Here is a 22,074-nt window from a genome sequence, read left to right as displayed (position 1 = left end):
GGTCCATCTTCTCTCTAGCACAACCATCCCATTGATCACATCCATATATATATATATATATATGTATGTATGTATGTATACACATACATATATATGTATATGTATATGTATGTATGTATATACATACATACATGTATATATACACATACGTATATGTATGTATGTATATGTATATGTATATATATGTGTGTGTATGTGTATATATATACATATACATGTATGTATATATGTTTATATACATATATACATAATATATATATATATATATGTATATATATATACATGTATATATACATATACATATATAATATATATATACATATGTATATACATGTATATATGTATATATACATATATACATAATATATATATATATATATATATATTATGTATATATGTATATATACATATATACATGTATATACATATATATATATATATATTATATGTATATGTATATATACATAATATATATATGTATATATATATACATGACTTATGTGTATATATATATGTATATATATATATATATATATACATGTATATAGATACATGTATGTATATATATGTACATACATATCTATATACATACATATATATATGTGCACACACATACACACACACGGATGTATACACATATGTATATGTTTATATATATATGGACGCATATACATACATACATACAAATATGCGTCCATATGTATGTATGTATGCATATACATCCATATGTATATATATATACATGCATGTATACATATGTATGTGTATATATCCGTGTATCTATATTTATGTGTATATATATACATACATATATATATATATATATGTATATATATATATATGTATATATATATATATGTATATGTATGTGTATATATATATGTATCCGTGTATCTATATTAATACATATGTATGTGTATATATATATATATTACATGCATGTATACATATGTATGTGTATATCCGTGTATCTATATTTATATATATTTATCTATAATACGAAGATCATTTGAATGTAATCTCTCACACGCACAAGAAGAGAAGCATATGGCCATGGTGAGGTACCACTCCCTTCTTTGCAGTCCGGCACGGCCAGTGCTGTGCTGCAGCAGGAGGAAGCCAATGGCGGAGAACAGCAGCAGCAAGAAGGGGATAGTGGATTGGGGTTGCGACACTTACTCGTCGGAGAGCGCCAAGCTCCTTCAAGACTGGCTCACAGTACAGCGCCTCCCTCCTCAGAAGCTGGCCTTGGAGCAAGTCGAATCCGGCGGCCGTGGTCTTGTCGCTAAAACCAACATCAGGAAAGGGGAAAAGCTCCTCTACGTTCCTTCTTCTCTTATCATCACAAAAAATTCAGTAAGTCTCTACAACAGAATGTGTAAACTGAAACCTAAAATGCATCAGAGATGCTTACCTTACTCCGATATATAGAGAGAGAGAGAGAGAGAGAGATGTTTTGAGTTTATGCACATGCACGTACATATACATATACAAATACATATTCACATACATACATAAATACATATGCATACATACATACATACGTATACATATTTATATATATGTATACGTACACATATACATATGCATAGTTGCCCCAAATCAGTTTGAGAACAACAAAAAATGAAAATGAAAATGAAAATGGAACAACATTATTTTCTTGTCACAGGGCTAGTACCATTTAGAGACATGTGCCAGAGTATGCTAAGGCAACACCTCCTCAAGTAGTTTATCGATAAGGGCTTTGATAGCAATAGCTCCTCAAGTAGTTTGTTGATGAGGGCTTTGATATCCATAGTCACACGAAACGGTTGTTTTTGGTCCTTAGAAACGCGTTTTTTCGTTTCAAGACCCCATCCGTTTCCATGGCCGTTTCTTGTTTGCGAAGTGATATTGTCACAGGAAACGGCCGTTTCCACCCCTAAAAACTCGTTTCTTGGTTTCCATTTCTTGAACATTTCAATTTTCTGGTGACTGTTGATATCACCCTTACCTATAATAATAATAATAATAATTAACGTATGCAAAACGCCGCAGTCCAACAGTTACAATGAATCCATGAGTAACAAAATCATGGAATAACAGATTGAAAATGAAACAAGAACTAAATTAAATCTGAGCTCATTGTCAAAGAAAGCTCTATGTGCTACACCTAGGCTCAACTATAAAAGTGCAATACATCCTCATAAACAGAGATATAAGCCATAGGGGCAATAAGTGTGTGGTAGGGTCAAGTGTCCGGGGTGGTCGGTGACGGGGCAATTTGTAACTGTGTACTGGTTGTCTATGTCCACAATTCAGGATGGTGCACTCGGATATCGCTGAAGGATCTCTCGAAGCTGGAGCTGGTGAGGGGATGGTACTCTCGGTGCTCGTCGTAGCAGTCGTCCATATTTTCGGATCCGAGTAGCTCTCTCCAGGAAACAACGGGGAACCTGAGGGCGTGGTGCCTCGTGGAGGTGGATGCAGAGAAGCTCGTGGTGGGTAACTAGGATGTGTATATGGGGTGCCTCTCTCTCATGTGAAGTAAATGGTCTTTGTGCCGCATGATCTCTAGTGTAGGTAAAGCGCAAGCATCTCTGATTCGGATGGTGTAGAACTCTCGTGAGAGACCCAAACGCCTCCTGGAAAAGACAATGGAATCTCCCTTTGATCTCATAATACACTAGGCATCTGCATATGTAGTGCTCCTTCGTGTCCACCTCCAGTGTGCATAGGAAGCAGATCCTGTCTTGATTCTTTCCTCTCTGGGGATATCTGTTTATCTCCTTGTCTCCACCCTAAGCTAGTGAGATGAAACTTTGATTCGACCAATAACAATCCTCATGGCATGTGACACGTGTCTGAGCGTGTAACGGGGCTCTCGAATCTGCGTGTCTGTCCTTTGCTAGGCGGTGGGATGACTCTAGTGCCAGCCTAGGGAGCCTATCTCTGCTCAAACTATAGACCTTCTCTATATATGTGATTGTCTAGAACATGGCATCCACAACTAGCGGGGAGGTTGCAAACTATGCTAGAACAATTGGCATGAGCCACTGATGGTTTGCTCCACGTGAAAATGAAACTCGCGGCGCCCGGGGGACTAGGGCCTTTGGCATACTTGTTGATACCATCAATGCATATTAGTACATTTAAACATGGCCACAACCTTAACACATATCCATCATCACTTTGCATAAAACATAAAGCCAGACAAAGCATCCACAAATGCTGATAATGGAGCTTGCACATGTGACACCGCAGAGGCCGGAATGGGCCGACCCCCCTCCCCCCCGCCCTTGGAGTATTTTATTACCCAAGGAGGATAATATCATGTACAAGCTTTGAGGGCCTTACTCTCCCTACGGGAGATGCCAGATTATCCATATACAAATGCCATAACACAGCCCAACACAAGGCAACTAAGCCGGAACATTGGTTGTAGAAATGCCGAGCCAACAATATAATCCATATACCTTCGTGTGGGTACTGATTCTTCCCCAAAAACCACGGGTCTTCATGCAATAGAGCTGGTACAGCAAGTACAACTCTCCATTCAGCCGGTACAATAAGTACAATGGCTGGTATAGTAGGTACAATGGTTGGTACAGTCGGTATAGTGGCTGGTACAAGTACAGTGGCTGGTATAGCAAGTATAGCAAGTACAAATGCTAGCATAGCAAGTACAATGGTTGGTACAACAAGTACAACAAGTACAAATGTTGGTACAACAGGTATAATGGTTGGTACAGTTGGTACAATGGTTGGTACAGCAAGTACAAGGACTGGTATAGCCAGTACAGTGGCTGGTACAGCAGGTACAAGGGTTGGTACAACAAGTACAATGGCTAGAAATCATAATAAATGATTAAATACCCTTGCCTTCAGTATTTATTCACGATGGAACCCTCCAAAACAGTCCCCAACAGCCGGTATTCTTCATGGGCAGTCTTCAAGAGAGAGAGAAAGGGAGTAGCCATCATTAGGGCAGCCTGTAACAGTGGTAGAGGCTAGTATGCAGCCAAAGAGCCTCCATTATAGGGCTCCAATTTATAGATTTGGGGCACCCATGAGTGAAAATGGAAAGAGAAGGCTATGATGACAAGTGGAGAGCCACACAATAGCTGAAGTGACAAGTGTGAAGCCACTTGTCTCACTTTGATCCACTTTCTAACAAGTGTCAGGCCACTTGTCTCACTTTGGTTCACTTTTTTGCCACATGTGCCAATCTAAGAGATGGGTCCTTCCATAAACTTTCTCTCTAAAAATATCCCAACTGGTAGACATTCTGTCATAGGCACTTTGCCAACCCTTGGTATCTGCCTAATTCGAGATGTAATGACGCGAACAGAATTTCCATCGGAGTCGAGCCAAAAATAGCAACCCTCCTAAATTTTAGGAGTGTGGTCCTTTGTATTCCTACAAGATAATCCCCCATTCCCAAAGCTTGTACTTCCAAATATTTAGACGTCTTTGAGTGCACTAGACCCCTTTCACACCTGGAAATGTCCAGGCTGGTGACAGAATACATTATCGCCTGAGCCTCTCCACCCTCCTCCAATCCTTTCCACCAAGATCGGAACCCCAAAAAGGTGTCCCATACATCGATGCCAGTGTCATTAAGGTGTCCAAAAGCCATCTCTTGGTGTACGGTACTTGTAATCTCCAGCATGAACATCATAATTCCTGATTAAGACAGTAGTTAGACAGCATCAACATTAGCATAAAGAGGGCATGGATGACCAGTTGGCAGCCAGCAAGGCATCTAGGTAGGCAGGCGGCTAGGCAACAGTATGAAGACCAACGAGTTTGGGCAAGCATTGAACGAAGCACAGCATTTATCAGATTTATACCATAAATATTTGTCCAAGAGCTGGCCAACCAGCAACCTAAGCATATATATAAGCATAGTTGTCAGGTACGATACTGTACGGTTCATACAATACGATACCGTACGAGAAAATACGGTATGATATAAAAAAAATTCTTATCGTACGGTATTGTACGGTCTTTTAAAAAATTACTTACAAACTTTAGTATTTTCAATTTCAAAGAGAAGACAAGTTGTCACATGACCTAAACCAAAATTCCATTAAAATGAAGTTAAAAACATACATAGACGTCAGGCTAAAGCCTAAGTCATACAATGCGAGGTGCTCTAGGCGTATGTAGCCGTAATAGTAAGTACAAAAAGTGGTGCACAAAAAAGGGAGGCTAGAGGATTGGGGCTAGAATCTAGATGGAGAAGTGATCACTATCAAAATCAGAGCTCTCGCTAGGATCATCTCCATCAGAAGAGTGCTTATCGGAGCACTTGTAGAAGTCACCCTCGCTAAGGATGTTGCCCTTGTCATCAAACTCGGGCTTTGTAAGCCCTTGTGACAAGGCAATCAAAGCATCCTCATTTGCAAGAGCGGAGGAAGAACTATTGGAACCTCATCGTGTGTTTTAAAAAATTACTTATAAACTTAGGTATTTCCAATTTCGAGATATGGTGTATTTTAAAAAGGAGGGAAGCATCTAGTACAGAGGAAAGCTCAAACAGCCATAGACTCCCAAAAAAAATATTTTTTTTTGAAAAAAAAATTATTGAATTTTTTTCCTTGAAAAAATCCGTACGAGTGCACAGTATTCCGTACGATACGCTGTCATACGTCGTACGGAGACAACTATGTATATAAGCATATGTCAACATTTGCATCTTGCACATTCAATCATTCATCATTTTGTAGAAGTTGATATCAATAGAAGTCATGTAGAAGGTGCCAGAGGTCACCCCTAGTGGTAGACCCAGCACCTAGATCATGTACAGTCATTCAGTCACCTTTTTGTACCATATAAATAGAAGAAAACCCTGACACCAACTATCTCCCTCCTCTTCTCTCTCCTTTGTCTTAATCATGTTTATTCAGCATCTTGTTCTTAATCAGGCTTAGGGTAGCAAGGCTTCCGTGCATGCAACATTGGTATCAGAGCATTGAGGCTCAACCACTAAGCATAGGTCCCAAGGAGGTGCACAGATCCATTAGAAGAATGCATTAGGGTAGCAGATGGAGTGGTCTGCAAAACAAGCGAAGCTAGAGGAAAGCACTATGTAGGAGTATGTACTTAGAACGAGTACATCATTTAGCTCTTAGTTCAGTTCCAAAGGCCTAGCAACAGGCATGATTAGTTCTTGTGTCATGTGCAAGACATGTGCATGGCTGATCCTAGGCCTAACCCTGAAGGGCAACAGCATAACGATCAGATTTAGAACCAGAATTTGGAGCTACTGCAACTAATATTGTAGGGAAGATAGTGTAAGGGACCAGAGTCCTGTCGGCCAACAGAATTAGAGGTTTTTCATGATGTCGATTGCAAGTTGGATTTTTCCTGTCCAAGAACCTGGCCGACAGCAAGTTGGCTAGTCCACTAGGTCTTCAAGGACATATATATAGCAGGTGCATAGTTCAATGATGGCATTCAATCCAACCATGGATTGGGTCTTAGACTTAGGCATAGAATAGGGTTTATTACCTTTTCATGAAGGCAGTCTATGGTAAGATCGTACTATCTTTCTATACATTATGAATATACTAAAACTTAGCTATCTCTCTCTCTTCTCTATCCTCTACATGTGTTTTGCATCAGGTTGTTCCAAGATGGTGTTTAGGGTTGAAAGAAGACTCTAGAGCTTCTGCATGTAACATTGGTATCTGTAATGCTCCTTGCATCAATAGCTTGAGGACTTGTAAGACTAGACCTTTGATTCTCCACCCAACCGTATCTCAAATGGACCCTAAACACATGATTATATAGGCTTAGGTGATGCATGACCTTCCAACTTCAGTCCCTTGACCTTTCAATGGCTAGGCATGGCCCTTTCACTATCCAATGCCTCCTCAACTCGCCCTAGAAGGGGGCGCCTACTTCTGTGGCCTTTAGGCTTCCCTTATGCACTATCTACAATGTACATCCCTTTTACTGTGATCTTTATATACATATATATATATATATATATATATATATATATATATATATATATATATATATATATATATATATATATACCTAGATGAATCCAAGAACATGTCCAAATTCACCTTTTAGGAATGTGCATGTTATATACTCATGGTAGTCAACCCACAAGACTATATAGCTATCAACTCCATTATGCATAGTATGGACTAGATACTACGACATCTCCACTAACGTCATTAGTATCCAATAGTGGGTTTAAAACTCTATATCAAGATATGCTCTCACATATGCACTCCATACACACACACATATAAGAGCATATATTCACACAAAGGGCCTTCGTACTGAGTTTTTGTCAAACCTCTGGAGATGCAGGGCAGACCTAGCCATAATGAAGCCTAGTACTAAGGGAAGTAGCAAATAGAAAGAATTAGTACAACAAATAAGTAGTTGATAGGGTAAATGCACCGCCAAAGATAGAAAGAATAAGCACAATATCAACTGGGTGCAACTCAGCCAAAAATTTCACAATGTGAAATCTGCATGTCCGCTAATACGGCTGAATTATATATCTAGATGAATCCAGGAACATGCCCAACTTCACCTTTTAGGAACGTGCATGTTATATACTCATGGTAGTCAACCCACAATATTAACCATTCCTTTAGGTATTCCCAATTTGAAATCCCCTGAACCTTATTTATATGCAAACCTTTTACATATAAATAATCTTTTCTAGTCTTACCTTATAGTGTTTTTTGTCAGTCTCATAACATTTCCTCTCTCTTGAAAGAAAAGTTTTCGTTCTCGCAAAAATGAACTCAAGAAACCTTTTCTTCAGTGTAGTCACTTAACTTGGAATAAGTTTTCTTTTATAAGTATTTCAATTATAGAAACACTTCCTTTAGTAGAGGAATATTACTTCCTTGTTCATGTGTTCTTAAACTCCCTTTCTATGAGAGAGTATCTTTTTCTTTTAAAAACATCTACTGTCCATGTAAGTGTCATTAAACCGTTTAGATTTGACATATTGTTGAACTTTATGATACCCTTAGAACAATGAGGTTGGCCTTAATACCTTCTAAGATGAATATTTTATTCTGGTGAGGACAAAACAATATGATTATGTCCACCAACTTTGCATATGTCCTTGATCAGAGGCTTGTATGCAGTTAATGACTTTTCATTGTTCTTTTTTACTTCTCGAGTGTCATGATCACTCAAAAGCTTTACTTGGTTACCATTAACTCTTTTCCTAGTGCATACTTGTATACACTAACTAGAACCAATCTTACGGATAACCTTCTTTTGCATGAGACACAATTCCCAAATAAGATTGTTCTATTATCTTTTTGTACCTTACGTACTAAAAGATTGTTTAGTATCTTTTAGTACCTTACGTACTAGTTGACTGACCTTGCATACCATAAGCAATGAAGAGTAAAGTAACCATTTACTCCCTTGGCCAATTCCTTTTACTTCTCGACCGTCGACGACTCAATCGAGAAATTCTTTTGGATAAGACAACCTCAACCTTGCACGGTCAACTCCTTTCGATTGCTTGTACATTGGCATAGCACACATCACTAGGCGTCCCATTCCACCTAGTTGCTCACAAGTACCTTGAGTAACCGATCATTAACACTAGACCTTGTCTTTTAAAAAGTTTGGATGTCCTTGAATTTGGATCTAGGTAATAACTTTTTTTTTGTTACACTTCATCAAGTGAAACAATGTCCACATAGACATTTCTTTTTATTGGTAGATCTTTTTCAAGCAACTTATTTGCTTGATAACTTTTTATGTATATATAGAAACAATTATAAGGTTCCTTGTACCATGTCTACTACCATTATGGAATCCATAACCACTCGTAATACTGCCTCTCTTTAATATCGTCAACTTTTCTTTTCACAAATGAGTACATGTCATTACTTTTTTTTACAATCACATACTCATACCTTTACGATGTGGCCAAAACAAACATCACTTTATTATATCACCACCATGAGAATTTATAGTCTTTCCTCTTTTCCAAGGATTTAGACTCTTATTTATAGATATGCTGCTTTTACCATGCATTAACTATCTTTACCAGGCATTAACGATCTTTTTCACTTTTGATCCTTTCTTAAGTGATTCCTTTGAACCACTATCTTTTTAAGTGACACCCTTTTATCACTAGCAGCTGCATTTTCCTATTTGAGAGTTATCTCTTTTAATCAAGTAATTCCAAACTACTTGATAGTTAGGGTCATTAGCACATTTTTCTTTTAAGTGAGCCAGCAACTCACTTTATAGTTGAATATATCATGGGTGCTCGACTTAGAGCATTTGTCCCATGATCTTAAATTTTATTTTTCTATATCTGATTTGAAAATCAAACTCTTGTAGGATTTCAGCTCATCTAGCCTTCCTACCTTTAAACTCCTTTTGAGTACTTAATCACTTAAGACTTTCATGGTTAGATAATACTTCCAAATCGACACTACAAATAATGACTATACTTTAAAAAAGCATGCACAATTGCAAATAGTTCTTTTTATAAGTTGAATAATTACTTTGAGCTTTGTTCAACTTTTACTTTCAAATAATTTAGATTTTTTTTTATAAATAATTTATTTTTTCTCTATAATTGAAATACTTTTCTAAGGTGATCAATATGTTCTTGTTCATTTTGACTAAAGACTAATATATAATCAATAAAAACCATCGCAGATTTTCCCAAATATAGAAGTAGTGAGAGCATTATCTAGACTAAAAAGCATAACTAAAAACTCAAAGCGTCCAAAAGATGTCCTAAATGCTGTTTTTGGCACATGTTCAATTCTAACTTTTACTTGATGATATTAAGACTAAAATATTTAGCACCTTTGAATTGATTAAACAATTCATCTATCCTAGAAATAGAAAATTTATTTTTTATTGTGATTAAATTTAATCCACAATAATATATGCACAAGTGCATATATATGCATCTTTTTTCTTCACTAATAATATTGGTGAAGTCTAGAGAGACTTACTTGGCCTAATAAAGCCTTGTTGTAAATATTCAGCCAACTTCTTTTCAACTTCTTGTGTTTCTGTTAAACTTATTCTATAAGATGACTTACTAATTGGTTTTGAATCCTTTAAAACTTCTATGGGATGATCTATCCCTCTATCTGGAGGTAAACCTTTTGGCAATGTTTCCGGAAAAACATCTATAAATTCTTCAAATAAATTGTTTGTCACATGCACTCTGCACTCAGTGCATGGTGACAAGATGGCTCATCATCAGAAGTGCAACAGTTGTACAGTTTTAGAACCCAATAGGATGATAATTATCGTATGCCGTGACCCCATTGTACATCCTCAGTCCAGGATAAGTCAGGCATGAGCTACGTAGGTCATTCCTCAGCCTTAGTGGGTCAGTCAGTCAGTCAAGTCCCTTAACCCACTTGGAGAGAATCATTCATGCATGTAGAGTCAGTAGAAGCCTTAGGGTTTGCATCAGAAAGCACTCTGCATCTTGCATCATATGCATACATATGCCTGTGCATCATTTAGAACATCCCCAAAGCCTTAGGGAATTTACTGGGATTTATCTGGTATTTTTTCCATATTTATTAGTATTTATTTATCATTATTTGCATTATTGGGCATTTATAAATATTAACTTTATTAAATGACCAACCTCCAGTTAGTATAAATAGGCTTGCCTAGAGCCTCTTTTGCTCATTCAGTCTTCATTGTGCTAAGAGCTCTCCTCTCTCTTGCTTTCAGCCCAAGACTAATCCAACCCTAGAGCCTATAAGCTTGCTTCTCCAGCCCTTGAGAAACCCTAGCTTCATTCTGTTAAAAGTAGTATCTCATGTGGAAACGAGTCTTAACAAAGGGCATAAGTTATTATTTGATTTATGCTACATGAGTCGGCCATTTCCAGTGTGAAGATATAAATACCCATGCCCACCCATTGTAATCATCATCTATTCATTGCTAAAGCACTTCAAGCCTTGTTCGTCAATTTCTCTCTCTCTCTCTCTCTCTCTCTCTCTCTACGTCAACTTCTCTCTCTCGTGTATGCTTCCGCGTTCAAATTCTGACATGGTATCAGAGCTATGTGCTCGTTGATTCTTGGGCACACGGAGGAGTTGGAGAAGGTGACTGCTGCAGCACTGAGGGGCGTACAGGACTGGGACATCGTGCGTGAGAGGCCTGATAGGGAAGGTCGTGGCGGCGCTGAAACTGTTTTACTGTGGGGTGTTGGTTGCGTTTTTAAAGGCAGCCACAAGCAAAGGCCTGTGTGAGGGCAAGAGCGCAACCTGGCCACAGCAGCACAACAGCGAAGAAGAAGGTGAAGGCTGGGAATAGCGAGCATCTGCAGCAGCCAACCAAAGTGAGCAAGGAGGCGGCTGGAGCTAGGTGTGCAGTCTAGCGCAAGGGCAGCTGTGTTGAAAGGGCCTGCGTTTTTGTAGGCAGAGCACACAAGCGTTTTTTTCCTTCTTGCAAGCAGCAGCCAGCATAGCTGAACAAAGAGTAAAGCAGTGCTTGGGTGAATACCACAAGCGGCTACAAGGCAGCGCCGGTGGTGATACGCAGAGGAAGGCAGTAAGGAGCAAGGCGAGCAGACCGGGTCGACTGAGAAGAGGTGGACGGAGTTTTCGAGATGGGACTCCCGTGTTCGAGCAAGGACGACAAACTGAATGGCGACAACTATGCGCATTGGAATTTGATCATGAGGCTGTGGTTTAGCAGAAAAGGCTTATGGGACATTGTTGATGGCTCGGAGGAACGTCCCCGAAGGGATAGCAATCGGTTCACACGTCTTCAGGAGGAGGAGTTTCTCAAATCTCTTGTGGATTGGGAAGCTCACAATGCGAAGGCGATGTCGGCGATTGCAGAATCTCTCACCAAGGAAATTTCCCCTGCCATTCAGACTTTAAAGACTGCCAAGGAAATGTGGTCAAAGCTTGCAGGAATGTTTGATCGAGACTCAACAATGCGAGCAGTAACCCTTCTCGGCCAGTTGTTTTCCATCAAGTTTGAAGCCGGGACCTCTATGCAGTCATTTCTAATGAAGGCAAAGGTTATCCATGATCAGTTATCGGCTATGAATAGTGCATTAACTAGTACCCAGTTAGCTGCCTTGGTTCTTACGAAGTTGCCTGAGGAGTACGAGATGGTCTCGAGGGCATTACGCTTACAAGTCACGAAGGAAAAGCTGGAATTTGATGATCTCAGCTCTTTTCTCATTGAGGAGGAAGCAGTGCTCATTTCCCAAGGCAAGATTCGAGCTCCGACGGATGTAGAATCGGCACATGCTGCATCGAAATCCAATAAGAAGTCTAGGAGCCGTTGTTATAAGTGCGGAAAGCGAGGGCATTTGGCTCGGGATTGCAAATCCAAAGCTAAAGCTCAAGGCTCGACGAATGACAAAGGCAAAGGCAAAGCTGACGAGGATGACAGTGACAGTGATTCTACTAGGGATGCTACGGCGTCTGCCGGTGTGGCGAGGACTACACTGGCACATGCTCCAGCATTCTAGCTTGGTGGATGGATGCTACCACGTGCTTCAGCCGGAGAGAGGCATGTGAGTGGCAGAGAGGGGCAGTCTGTGCTCCCGTTTTGGTGATTTGGACCCGTGTGTCGGAGTTCAAGGCACATGCATCTGGCATGGAACAGTTTGACAAATCTATGGACGTGATGTGTTCGTAGTCCATTGGTAGCAGACTATGGTTGGGATGAGTTCCTGGTTCATTGTGTAGCAGAATTTTGGGCGTCGTGTGTCGACAGTTCAAGGTTCAGAGGATTTTTTGAACGTGATGTGTTCACAGTTCAACGAATGGGGGATCATGGATGTGGAGTTGTCTGCAATTCATTATTCTATGTGGCAGCTGAAGCTCAAGATGGCATTCCTTGAGGAGACAGGTTGTTTGGTGCATTTTCCGAGGTGTACTTGTTGGTATCCGGCCAGTACTGAGGTGTCCATGGTTGCATCTGCATCGACTTGGTTTCTTCATCTATGCCCACTATGAGCTACAGAGAGGGTGTTAAAAGTAGTATCTCATGTGGAAATGAGTCTTAACAAAGGGCATAAGTTATTATTTGATTTATGCTACATGAGTCGGCCATTTCCAGTGTGAAGATATAAATACCCATGCCCACCCATTGTAATCATCATCTATTCATTGCTAAAGCACTTCAAGCCTTGTTCGTCAATTTCTCTCTCTCTCTCTCTCTCTCTCTCTCTCTCTCTACGTCAACTTCTCTCTCTCGTGTATGCTTCTGCGTTCAAATTCTGACACATTCAGCCCTAGGTGCTTGCATTCAGCCCTGAATTCAGCACTCAGTTCAGGCCCTGATTCAGTCCACAGTTCATCTTCAGTTCAACGCCAGTTTGCAGCCTGTATTCACCTGCGTTTTTGTACAGCCGTACAGCAGCAGTGCTGCGTTTTCTGTCCAGCAGCCTCAGTACCCTGCAGCTTCTGTCCAGCAGCCCCAAGACACCTGCGTTTCAGTCCATCAGCACTCCAGACACCTGCGTTTCTGTCCACAGCAGATTCCAACCCTGAAGCAACAGTCTACAGCAGTTTCCAGCCCTGAAACTATTGTTTGCATCAGTGTTCAGCATTCTGTGCATCATCCACACATTCAGCAGTCATCTGGTGAAGGTAACACAGCATTCATATGTGTTTTCAGCATTCTAACAGTGTGTAGAACAGTCCACCTTCGTCTTCTTTGAGCCTCAGGTGTGCAGCCCCTTCCTCATGCCCTTGGGAGGAGTGCATAGGCTCGAGATCAAGTCATCGAGGTGTTTCTACAGCAGTGTACAGATCAGCCGCTCTCCGATCCTCCGAGATCTTGCGTTTGGCTTATCTACAGTCCAAAGTCATTCTCTCTAAAGTAATAAAGCAAATACTATCTCGTTATCGGGATAGGGGGCCCTTCAGTGGGTAATTCGGGACCCAATCTGGTGTACAGTGTTCATATCTCTCTCTCATCTCTTTAAAGTTTGAAGTAAATGAAATGGATTGCTAAACTCACGAAACTCAGGATACAGAATACAGTGTGAGCATTTGTGTGACAGGATCAACCAATACAAAGACTTCCGCTGCATATCACATTGGTATCAGATTCAGATAGTCCACACACACCGTATCCTAGCGTGGGGGCATCCTCGGATGGTTAGATTGCGTTCTGGCACGACCACCGACTTCAGCATCATGTCTACAGGAGAGAGTACTCATCAGTCGGAAGACGTCTCCCTCGAAGGAGACCTTGTCCTTCCGCCTACAGCAGACACCATAGCTCTTCTTAGAGCTCAGAACCAGCTACTCATGGAGCGTGTCCAACTCTTGGAGGCAGCAGCAGTACGTCCTTCTACACCTCCAGCAGCACCCGACTACATCTCCCTCTTCTTTCAGATGGAACAACAAAGGAGAGAGGACGAGGCCCGAAGGAGAAGAGAAAAAGAAGAAAGACGGGACTATGAGGAAGCCCAACGCAGGATCGACGAAGACCGGCATCAGGCTGACCTCGCCGCTCGGGAACACCAACGTGAGCTTGATCGAGAACGTATGCTACTCGAACACCAACGGGAAAAGGAGGCCATACACTTGAGGTATCAGCAGCTCTCCTCAGTCTCCCCAATCATAGGTGTCACCAGCCAGCATCCCGCAGCAGCATCAACCACCATCATTCGCAGTCAACCGAATTTCAGCAAGTATGATGGTAAGTGTGATCATTCTTTAGTTAATCAATTTATTCATCAGATTAATGCTCATTTTCCATTAGCTAGGATCACAGACCCACAAGACAAAGTCCACTTAGCGGCTCCCCATCTCACTGGTGAGGTAGTCACTTGGTGGCAGCATTGGTCTAGTATTCATACTGACCAGGCCACAGGTGTCACAGCCTTTGACTGGGACATCTTTGTCCATGACCTGAAGACCAGATTTCTCCCGCCCCAGTACATGACCGGTCTGAAAGACGAGTTCTATGGACTCAGACAAAACGGATCCCCAGTGCTTCAGTTTTCCGGTAAGGTTATTACTTTAGCACATCAGTTAGGGTTATCTGAGCAAGCCAAGATGGAGCAATTCATTCGTGGATTGGACTCCAACATTCGGTTCACAGTTCGTAACTTTGAACCAAGTACATATGATCGGGCTCTGACTCTCGCTCAGAATGAAGAAATGAAGCTCAACGGGGGCAAGCCCAAGCAGGCATCTCAGTCCAGTACCAAACCTCAGCAGCAGCAATCAGTTGCACAGACAGGGAAAAAGGTAACGCATCTTCTAAAGATGCTAAGAAGGACAGGAGTAATAGCTCCAGTTCAGGGGGTAAGAAGGATAAAGAACCTAAGAAAACCCTTGATGAAAAGGCTAAAGCAGGCATTACTGGAGGTTATCTTCCTCCAGAGGAGCAAAAGAAGTACCAGTCAAAAAATAGATGTTTTTCTGTCATATTATAGGGCATGGTAAGAAGGATTGCCACAAATGGCAAGCGGCACAAGCTGCCAAAGCTCCTTCTGCCACAGTTGCCACAGCTTCCCCAGCTCCTCTAGCCCCGCCTACTACCTCAAATGCAGTTCAACTTTTACCTTCCATGCATCCTATGCCATCCGTGGTATTTGATGCTAAGCAGGAGGGTGAGAGCGATGCTGCTCAGAAGAGCCTTATCCGAGCTTATGGCTCTGCCCAGGGCCAACAGTTTGTAGTCCTTTTCGATATGGGCAGTTCTGAAGACGCCATCTCTCCCCAGTTGGCTAATAAATTGAACTGCACATTAGTCCCATATCATCTGGATGTGGACGGGTTTACACCTGGTCTTCGCACCCACATTTTCGAGAAGGCACAACAGTTTGCCTTTGCAGTTCAGAAGGCCTCATTTCAACGAGATTTCATCGTCTCCCCTCTGTTAGGGTGTGACATGATCTTAGGAATTCAGTGGTTCTGTCAGTATGAGCCTATTTCCAATTGGGGGCAGGACACTTTTACTATTTGTAAAGGTTTTCCTGAGCTTGTCATGATTCGGGGGGATAGAAGCATTCTTGGCATCCCATTGATTTCACATCTCCAGGCCAGACGAGCTATCCGCAAGGGAGCAGAAGGAGCACTGCTTTATGTTCGTGCTCAAACAGCCCCTCCCTCATTCGGAGCATCCCTTACATCTTCAGTCCCTCAGTTAGCAGACCTCCTATCCAGACACCAGGACATTATGCTTAGGGACGATCTCCCACCCTCTCGCCTTGAGGACCATCACATTGATTTGGTCCCTGGATCAGACCCTCCTAGCAGGTTTCCCTATCGTCTTTCCAAGACTTTAGAGGGCGAGTTAGAAAAGCAGTTATCTGAGCTTCTCCGAGCCGGATTTATTCGGCCTTCTTCCTCCCCATTTGCTGCACCTATCCTATTTGTCCAAAAGAAGGACAAGTCTGCACGCCTTTGTGTAGACTACAGGGCATTAAACAAACTCACTATCAAGAATAAGTTTCCTATGCCCAGGATAGAGTACATTTTGGAGCGTTTAGACGGTGCTAAGTTTTTCACTAAGATCGACCTCAAGAGTGGTTACCATCAGGTCCGCATTTTTGAAGCTGACATTCCAAAAACAGCTTTCAGGACAGAGCGTGGTCACTACGAGTTCGTAGTCATGCCTTTTGGGCTCACAAATGCACCCGCAACGTTCAATAAGATGATGTCTAGGATTTTCGCAGTCCACATTGGGAAGTGTGTTTTTATATTCCTTGATGACATACTAGTCTTCTCAGTCACTGCGGAGCAGCATGAGAAAGATGTGGAGAAAGTCTTGCAACTTTTGCGAGATAATCAGCTCTACATAAACGCCAAAAAGTCTATCTTTGGTGTTAAGGAAGTTCAGTATTTGGGCTACATCATCGGTTCCGATGGGATTAGACTGGACCCCTCAAAGGTTCAAGAGATCTTAGATTGGGATATTCCTAAGACCGCCCAAGAAATCCGTTCATTCGTAGGTCTTTGTCAGGCCTATAGTACCCATGTGCATCAATTTTCCAACCTTGCAGCACCTCTTACCGACTTGCTCAAGGGGGTGAAGACTCGCAAGCAGAAAGTCTCAGTTACAGGTAAGGCACTTGATGCATTCCGTGCACTCCGGAAAGCTGCTCAGAAGCACCTGTATTAAAGTTAGCATCATGGGACGAACCTTTCGAGGTCATCACCGATGCCAGCAATGTAGCCATAGGAGCAGTCCTCCAGCAGGACAATAGACCCGTGGCATACTATAGCAGAAAGTTGGATGTCGCTGAAAAGAATTATTCAGTATATGACAAAGAGCTTTTGGGTGTGATCACAGCGCTTAAACATTGGAAGCCTTTTCTTTATGGACAGGCTTTCACAGTGAAAACAGACCACCAAGCACTTAAGTGGCTTCAGACTATGCCAAGTGCCCAGTGGAGTGATCGACAGGCCAGGTGGAGTCAAATCTTCCAACAGTTTGGAGGTATGATTGAATACATCCTTGGTAAGCATAACCGAGTAGCAGATGCTCTCAGTCAAAAGTCCAGCATCCAAGCAGTCCAAGAAGCTACCATTCTCGAAATCACGGGGAAGGACTTGGATAGTATGAAAGACCAATATGTCGACTCCCCTGAGTCTGGTACTCAGTATAGTTTGGCCCTCACTTCTGAGCCTGGCCACTATTCAGTACAGAACGGTTGGTTGTTCTACAAGAACCGTCTCTGTGTTACTCGGGAAAAGCGTTCCGCTCTTCTCCACGATGCCCATGACTCCTTAGTTGGAGGACATAGGGGTATCAACAGTACCCTCGAGAAATTAGAACGGTCCTTTTATTGGCCAAAGATGAGGCGTGATGTCTATGCACATGTACAAGCCTGTAAGATTTGTCAAAAAGTCAAGGTTCCCCATACAAAGAAGGCAGGTTTACTTCAACCTTTGCCTATCCCCGACGGACCTTTCATCGACATATCTATGGACTTTGTAGGGCCTCTACCAGCATCCACTGGATCCCGTAACACTCAGTGTTTTACCATTGTGGATCGCTTTAGTAAGTTCTGCATGCTCATCCCATGCAAGCATACGGCCACAGCCGAGGACGTAGCCCGTCTGTTTCTCAAGCATTGGTATCCAATTTGTGGTTTGCCTAGCACCATAACATCAGACAGAGATTCCAAGTTTACCTCGCATTTCTGGAGGGCATTATTTGAAAACTTTGGAACTAAGTTGCAGTTGTCTAGTGCATTCCATCCCCAGACAGATGGCCAGACAGAAATTTATAACCAGTTGGCCTTTGAAGTCCTCAAGTCATATTGTCATGACCAGCAGTCCAAATGGGAGCACTATCTTCCGTTGGTCCAAGCTATCTTGAACGACACGCATTCATCCAGTGTCGGACGGACTCCATATGAAGCAGCCTTTGGTCGCCGTTTTTCTTCTCTTTTGACGAGAATGGTGTCTCCATCTTTAGAGGCTAATAAAACCACGGAAGCATTTTCCGAGATCATTGAGTCAGTCAAAGACCGCTTGACCAAAGCTCAGGAAGCATATAGCAGACAGGCAAATAAGTCTAGACGAGATGTCCACTTTAAAGAAGGGGATTGGGTCTATTTGCGTATCATGAAAAAGAAGTCTTCATTATGGTTGAGTCTGCCTTGCATCTCCGCAGGTTTGACAGACTCTGTACGAAGGGCTTTGTGTGAATATATGCTCTTATGTGTGTGTGTGTGTGTGTGTGGAGTGCGTGTATGAGAGCATATCTTGCTACAGAGTTCTACACCCACTATTGGGCACTGATGATGTTAGTGGGGATGTCGTAGTATCTAGTCCATACTATGCATAATGGAGTTAATAGTTATATAGTCTTGTGGGTTGACTTGTCAAAATACGCAGCGGAGATGATAACCAAATCTGAGACCACAAGAGCAAGTAGAGTGTAGAAAGTAGACAGCACAAGAGAAGGAGAGAGATAGGCGTGTTAACTCTGCTCTATACACAAGATCCTGAAGTGAAAACAAGATACAATGGTGTGGGGGCCATTTTATATGGCCCCAAACATGCAGTCGGCCTGTAGAAAAGGCAGCCGACTGGACCTGGATGTCCACGACCAGCTCCATCCACGAGTCGGCCAGCTGTACACAATCAGCCAGCATACATGAGAGGGCCGGGACCAGAAGGAGCAATTGGCCAGCATCCAGGACATCCTGACCAGCAGTCGGCGAGTGTCTGGATCAGCCAGGGTGCAAAGAAATGCCTCCCACACCTGGTAAAAATAGGGAAAAATACGGGGAGTGAGGACAAATGAGAAAACACCTACAAAGGCCGGGCACACCCACAACACAGGCCCTGGTGTCTGATAAAGACAGGAGATGACTGCTAACACCCCCTCTCCGCTCTTGGCTGTGAAATCAACCCTAGGGAGCTGGAGTGTTGCCTGAGCATAGCCTGAGGTAGACTTCGTGAAGAGGTCCGTCGCATTGTCCTCCGTCAAACAATAAAGTAGCAAGATGTCACCAGCCAAGATCTTCTCACATACAAAGTGATATTGTATCTCTATGTGCTTGGTCTGGGCATGGAAGACCGGGTTCCGAGCAATAGCTATACAACTCTAGTTATCACACTGGATGACTGTGGGCTCCTTCTGTGGAAACCCAATCTCGCCTAGCAGCCTCTGCAACCACACAACCTCACAAGCAACACCACAGGCAGCCCGGTACTCTGCCTCTGTCGAAGATAGGGCAATAGTTGGCTGCCTCTTAGTGCTCCAAGAAACTGCTCCTGAGCCGAGGGTAAAACTGTAACCTGAAGTAGATCTCCTCATGTCTGGATCTCCTCCCCAATCTGAGTCACTCCAACCTTGGAGTTTGACTCCATCCCCTCCTGTGTAAAAGAGTCCTAGATCCTTCGTACTCTGCAGATACCGCAAGATCCGTAATCCTGTGTCCCAATGATACTTCAATGGCATCTGCATAAAAGAGCTCAACAGCCCCACGGAGAAGCTCAAGTCCAATCTGGTGTTCAGCTACCAGATCAATGAACCAACCAACTTTCGATACTGCGAGGCATCAACTGGCTCACAAGGATCATTTACAGTTAACTTTGTATTTGGGTCCATCGGCGAAGTAATATGCTTGCAGTTCTCCATCCCAAAGGCCTCAAGCAACTCATGAACATACCGCTGCTGCTGAGAGACAAAAAACCCCCTCTGGGTCTGCCAGATCTCCAATCCCAAAAAGAAGTGGAGTAAGCCTAAGTCAGTCATCTCAAACTCCTTTGACAAGGCAGCTTTCGTCACGGCAATGTGCTCCACATAAAGGATGATAATCGTAACCATGCCACGTTCCCGAAAGAGATACAGGTTGGGATCTGCAACCGATCTCTGAAAACAAGTCCGAACAAAGAAGGAATCAATCTTCTGATTCCAAGCCCTGGGAGCCTGCTTAAGACCATACAAGGCCTTACGTAACCTGTAAACCATCCCTTTTGATCTTGGAACAACAAAGCGTGGAGGCTACTCAACATACACCTCCTCCTGCAGGTCACCATTAAGGAACGCAGATTTTACATCCATCTAATACACAGGCCATCTCTGAGAAGAAGCAAGGGCAAGAACGGTCCGAATCGTGGTCATCCTTGCTGTCGGTGCAAAGGTATCCTCGTTGTCGATGCCTGGCCGCTGAGCATAACCTTTAGCCACGAGACTGGCTTTGTGTTTGTCCACCGACCCATCTGACGCATATTTGGTCTTAAAGACCCATTTGACACTAATGATTGACCGTTTCGACGGCCTCAGTACCAACTCCCATGTGTTCTTCTTCTCGATGGCATCAAGTTTCACCTGCATGGCTTTCCTCCAAGTATCCTGTGAAAGGGCTTCCTTAATGGAAGTGGGCTCCTTGTCGTGCATAATACGAGACATCAAAGCATAGTTTACCTGAAGAAGCTTTGTTGTATTGCTTTTGTCTCGCGGACTCTATGCAATCTTCGAGGGCTGTCCTCTGTGGCCCACTCGGAGGGTAGCTCCGTGTGACACCTGACTTCCGAAGGGTGTCCATCAACCACCTGGGTACTCGAACAGATCGTGGAGCTTCCTGCCGTTGCGGGGGCTTTACTCCAGCTCCGGGCTCAACCTCCTGTACTGACTGTGGTTGATCAACTGGAACAATGGTCTGGGAATCATCATCAGACTCCTCTGGATCTCCAAGAAGTAGCGGCTCCGGGCTCAACCTCCTGTACTGACTGTGGTTGATCAACTGGAACAATGGTCTGGGAATCATCATCAGACTCCTCTGGATATCCAAGAAGTAGCGGCTCCTCGATAGTGGATAATGGAACATGCTCATCAAAGACCACATCTCGGCTGACAACAATCTCATTCCTCTCTGGATCATACAATTTGTATCCCTTGGAAAAAGAATTATACCCCACAAATATAAGCTTGCGGGATTTGGAGTCAAGCTTCCCCCTATGCTTCTTTGGAATATGTACATACGCATCGCTCCCAAAAACACGGACGTGGGAGACATCAGGTTTCCTGCCAAAGTATGCCTCAAACGGAGTCATATTAGGTACTGAAGTCATTGGAGACCGGTTGAGGGTATGGACAGCCGTTGCCACAGCCTCTCCCCAAAGTGCTTCCCCCTTTGCTTCTTCAGAATATGTACATACGCATCGCTCCCAAAAACACGGAAGTGGGAGACATCAGGTTTCCTGCCAAAGTATGCCTCCACCGGAGTCATATTAGGTACTGAAGTCTTTGGAGACCGGTTGAGGGTATGGACAGCCGTTGCCACAGCCTCTCCCCAAAGTGGACGAGGAAGATCACGATGCTCCAGCATGGTCCTTGCCATCTCCAGCACAGTCCTGTTTTTGCGTTCTACAACTCCATTCTCTGAAGGCGATCCTGTATTAGCCAATTCCCTCTTGATGCCATTATCTACACAAAATCTGAGAAAAACATTTGAAGAGAATTCACCCCCTTTGTCAGCCCTGAGAGTCTTTAATCCAGACTCTTTTTCCACCATCACGTGCCAATCCTTGAACCGTGCAAAAGCTTGGTCCTTCTGTGAAAGAAAGTAGACCCACGTGGATCTGGTACAGTCATCAACAAGCAGCATGAAATAGAGAGATCCTCCCAATGAAGGTGTCTGCTGAGGTC

The 22,074-nt window shown here is 42.9% G+C and overlaps 1 protein-coding gene across 1 annotated transcript; it reads right to left on the bottom strand.

Annotated features, from left to right (window-relative positions):
* Nucleotides 1–18,612: 18,612 nt before the first annotated feature.
* LOC147619925 (secreted RxLR effector protein 161-like) lies at nt 18,613–21,390 on the bottom strand. The gene is made up of 2 exons (XM_086825783.1): nt 20,717–21,390; nt 18,613–19,881 (listed from the first exon to the last, which is right to left on the bottom strand). The coding sequence occupies exons 1-2, from the start codon at nt 20,720–20,722 to the stop codon at nt 19,525–19,527; spliced, it is 363 nt and encodes a 120-aa protein (XP_086681909.1). The 5' UTR covers nt 20,723–21,390; the 3' UTR covers nt 18,613–19,524.
* Between the last annotated feature and the right edge of the window lie 684 nt (nt 21,391–22,074).

Source organism: Cibotium barometz, chromosome 32 (genome assembly GCF_041138505.1).
Source record: "Cibotium barometz isolate CiBa-2024 chromosome 32, ASM4113850v1, whole genome shotgun sequence".
Classification (NCBI taxonomy): Eukaryota; Viridiplantae; Streptophyta; class Polypodiopsida; order Cyatheales; family Cibotiaceae; genus Cibotium; species Cibotium barometz.
Note: the sequence above shows the minus strand (reverse complement) of the source record. Positions and strands in the feature narration are given on the sequence as shown.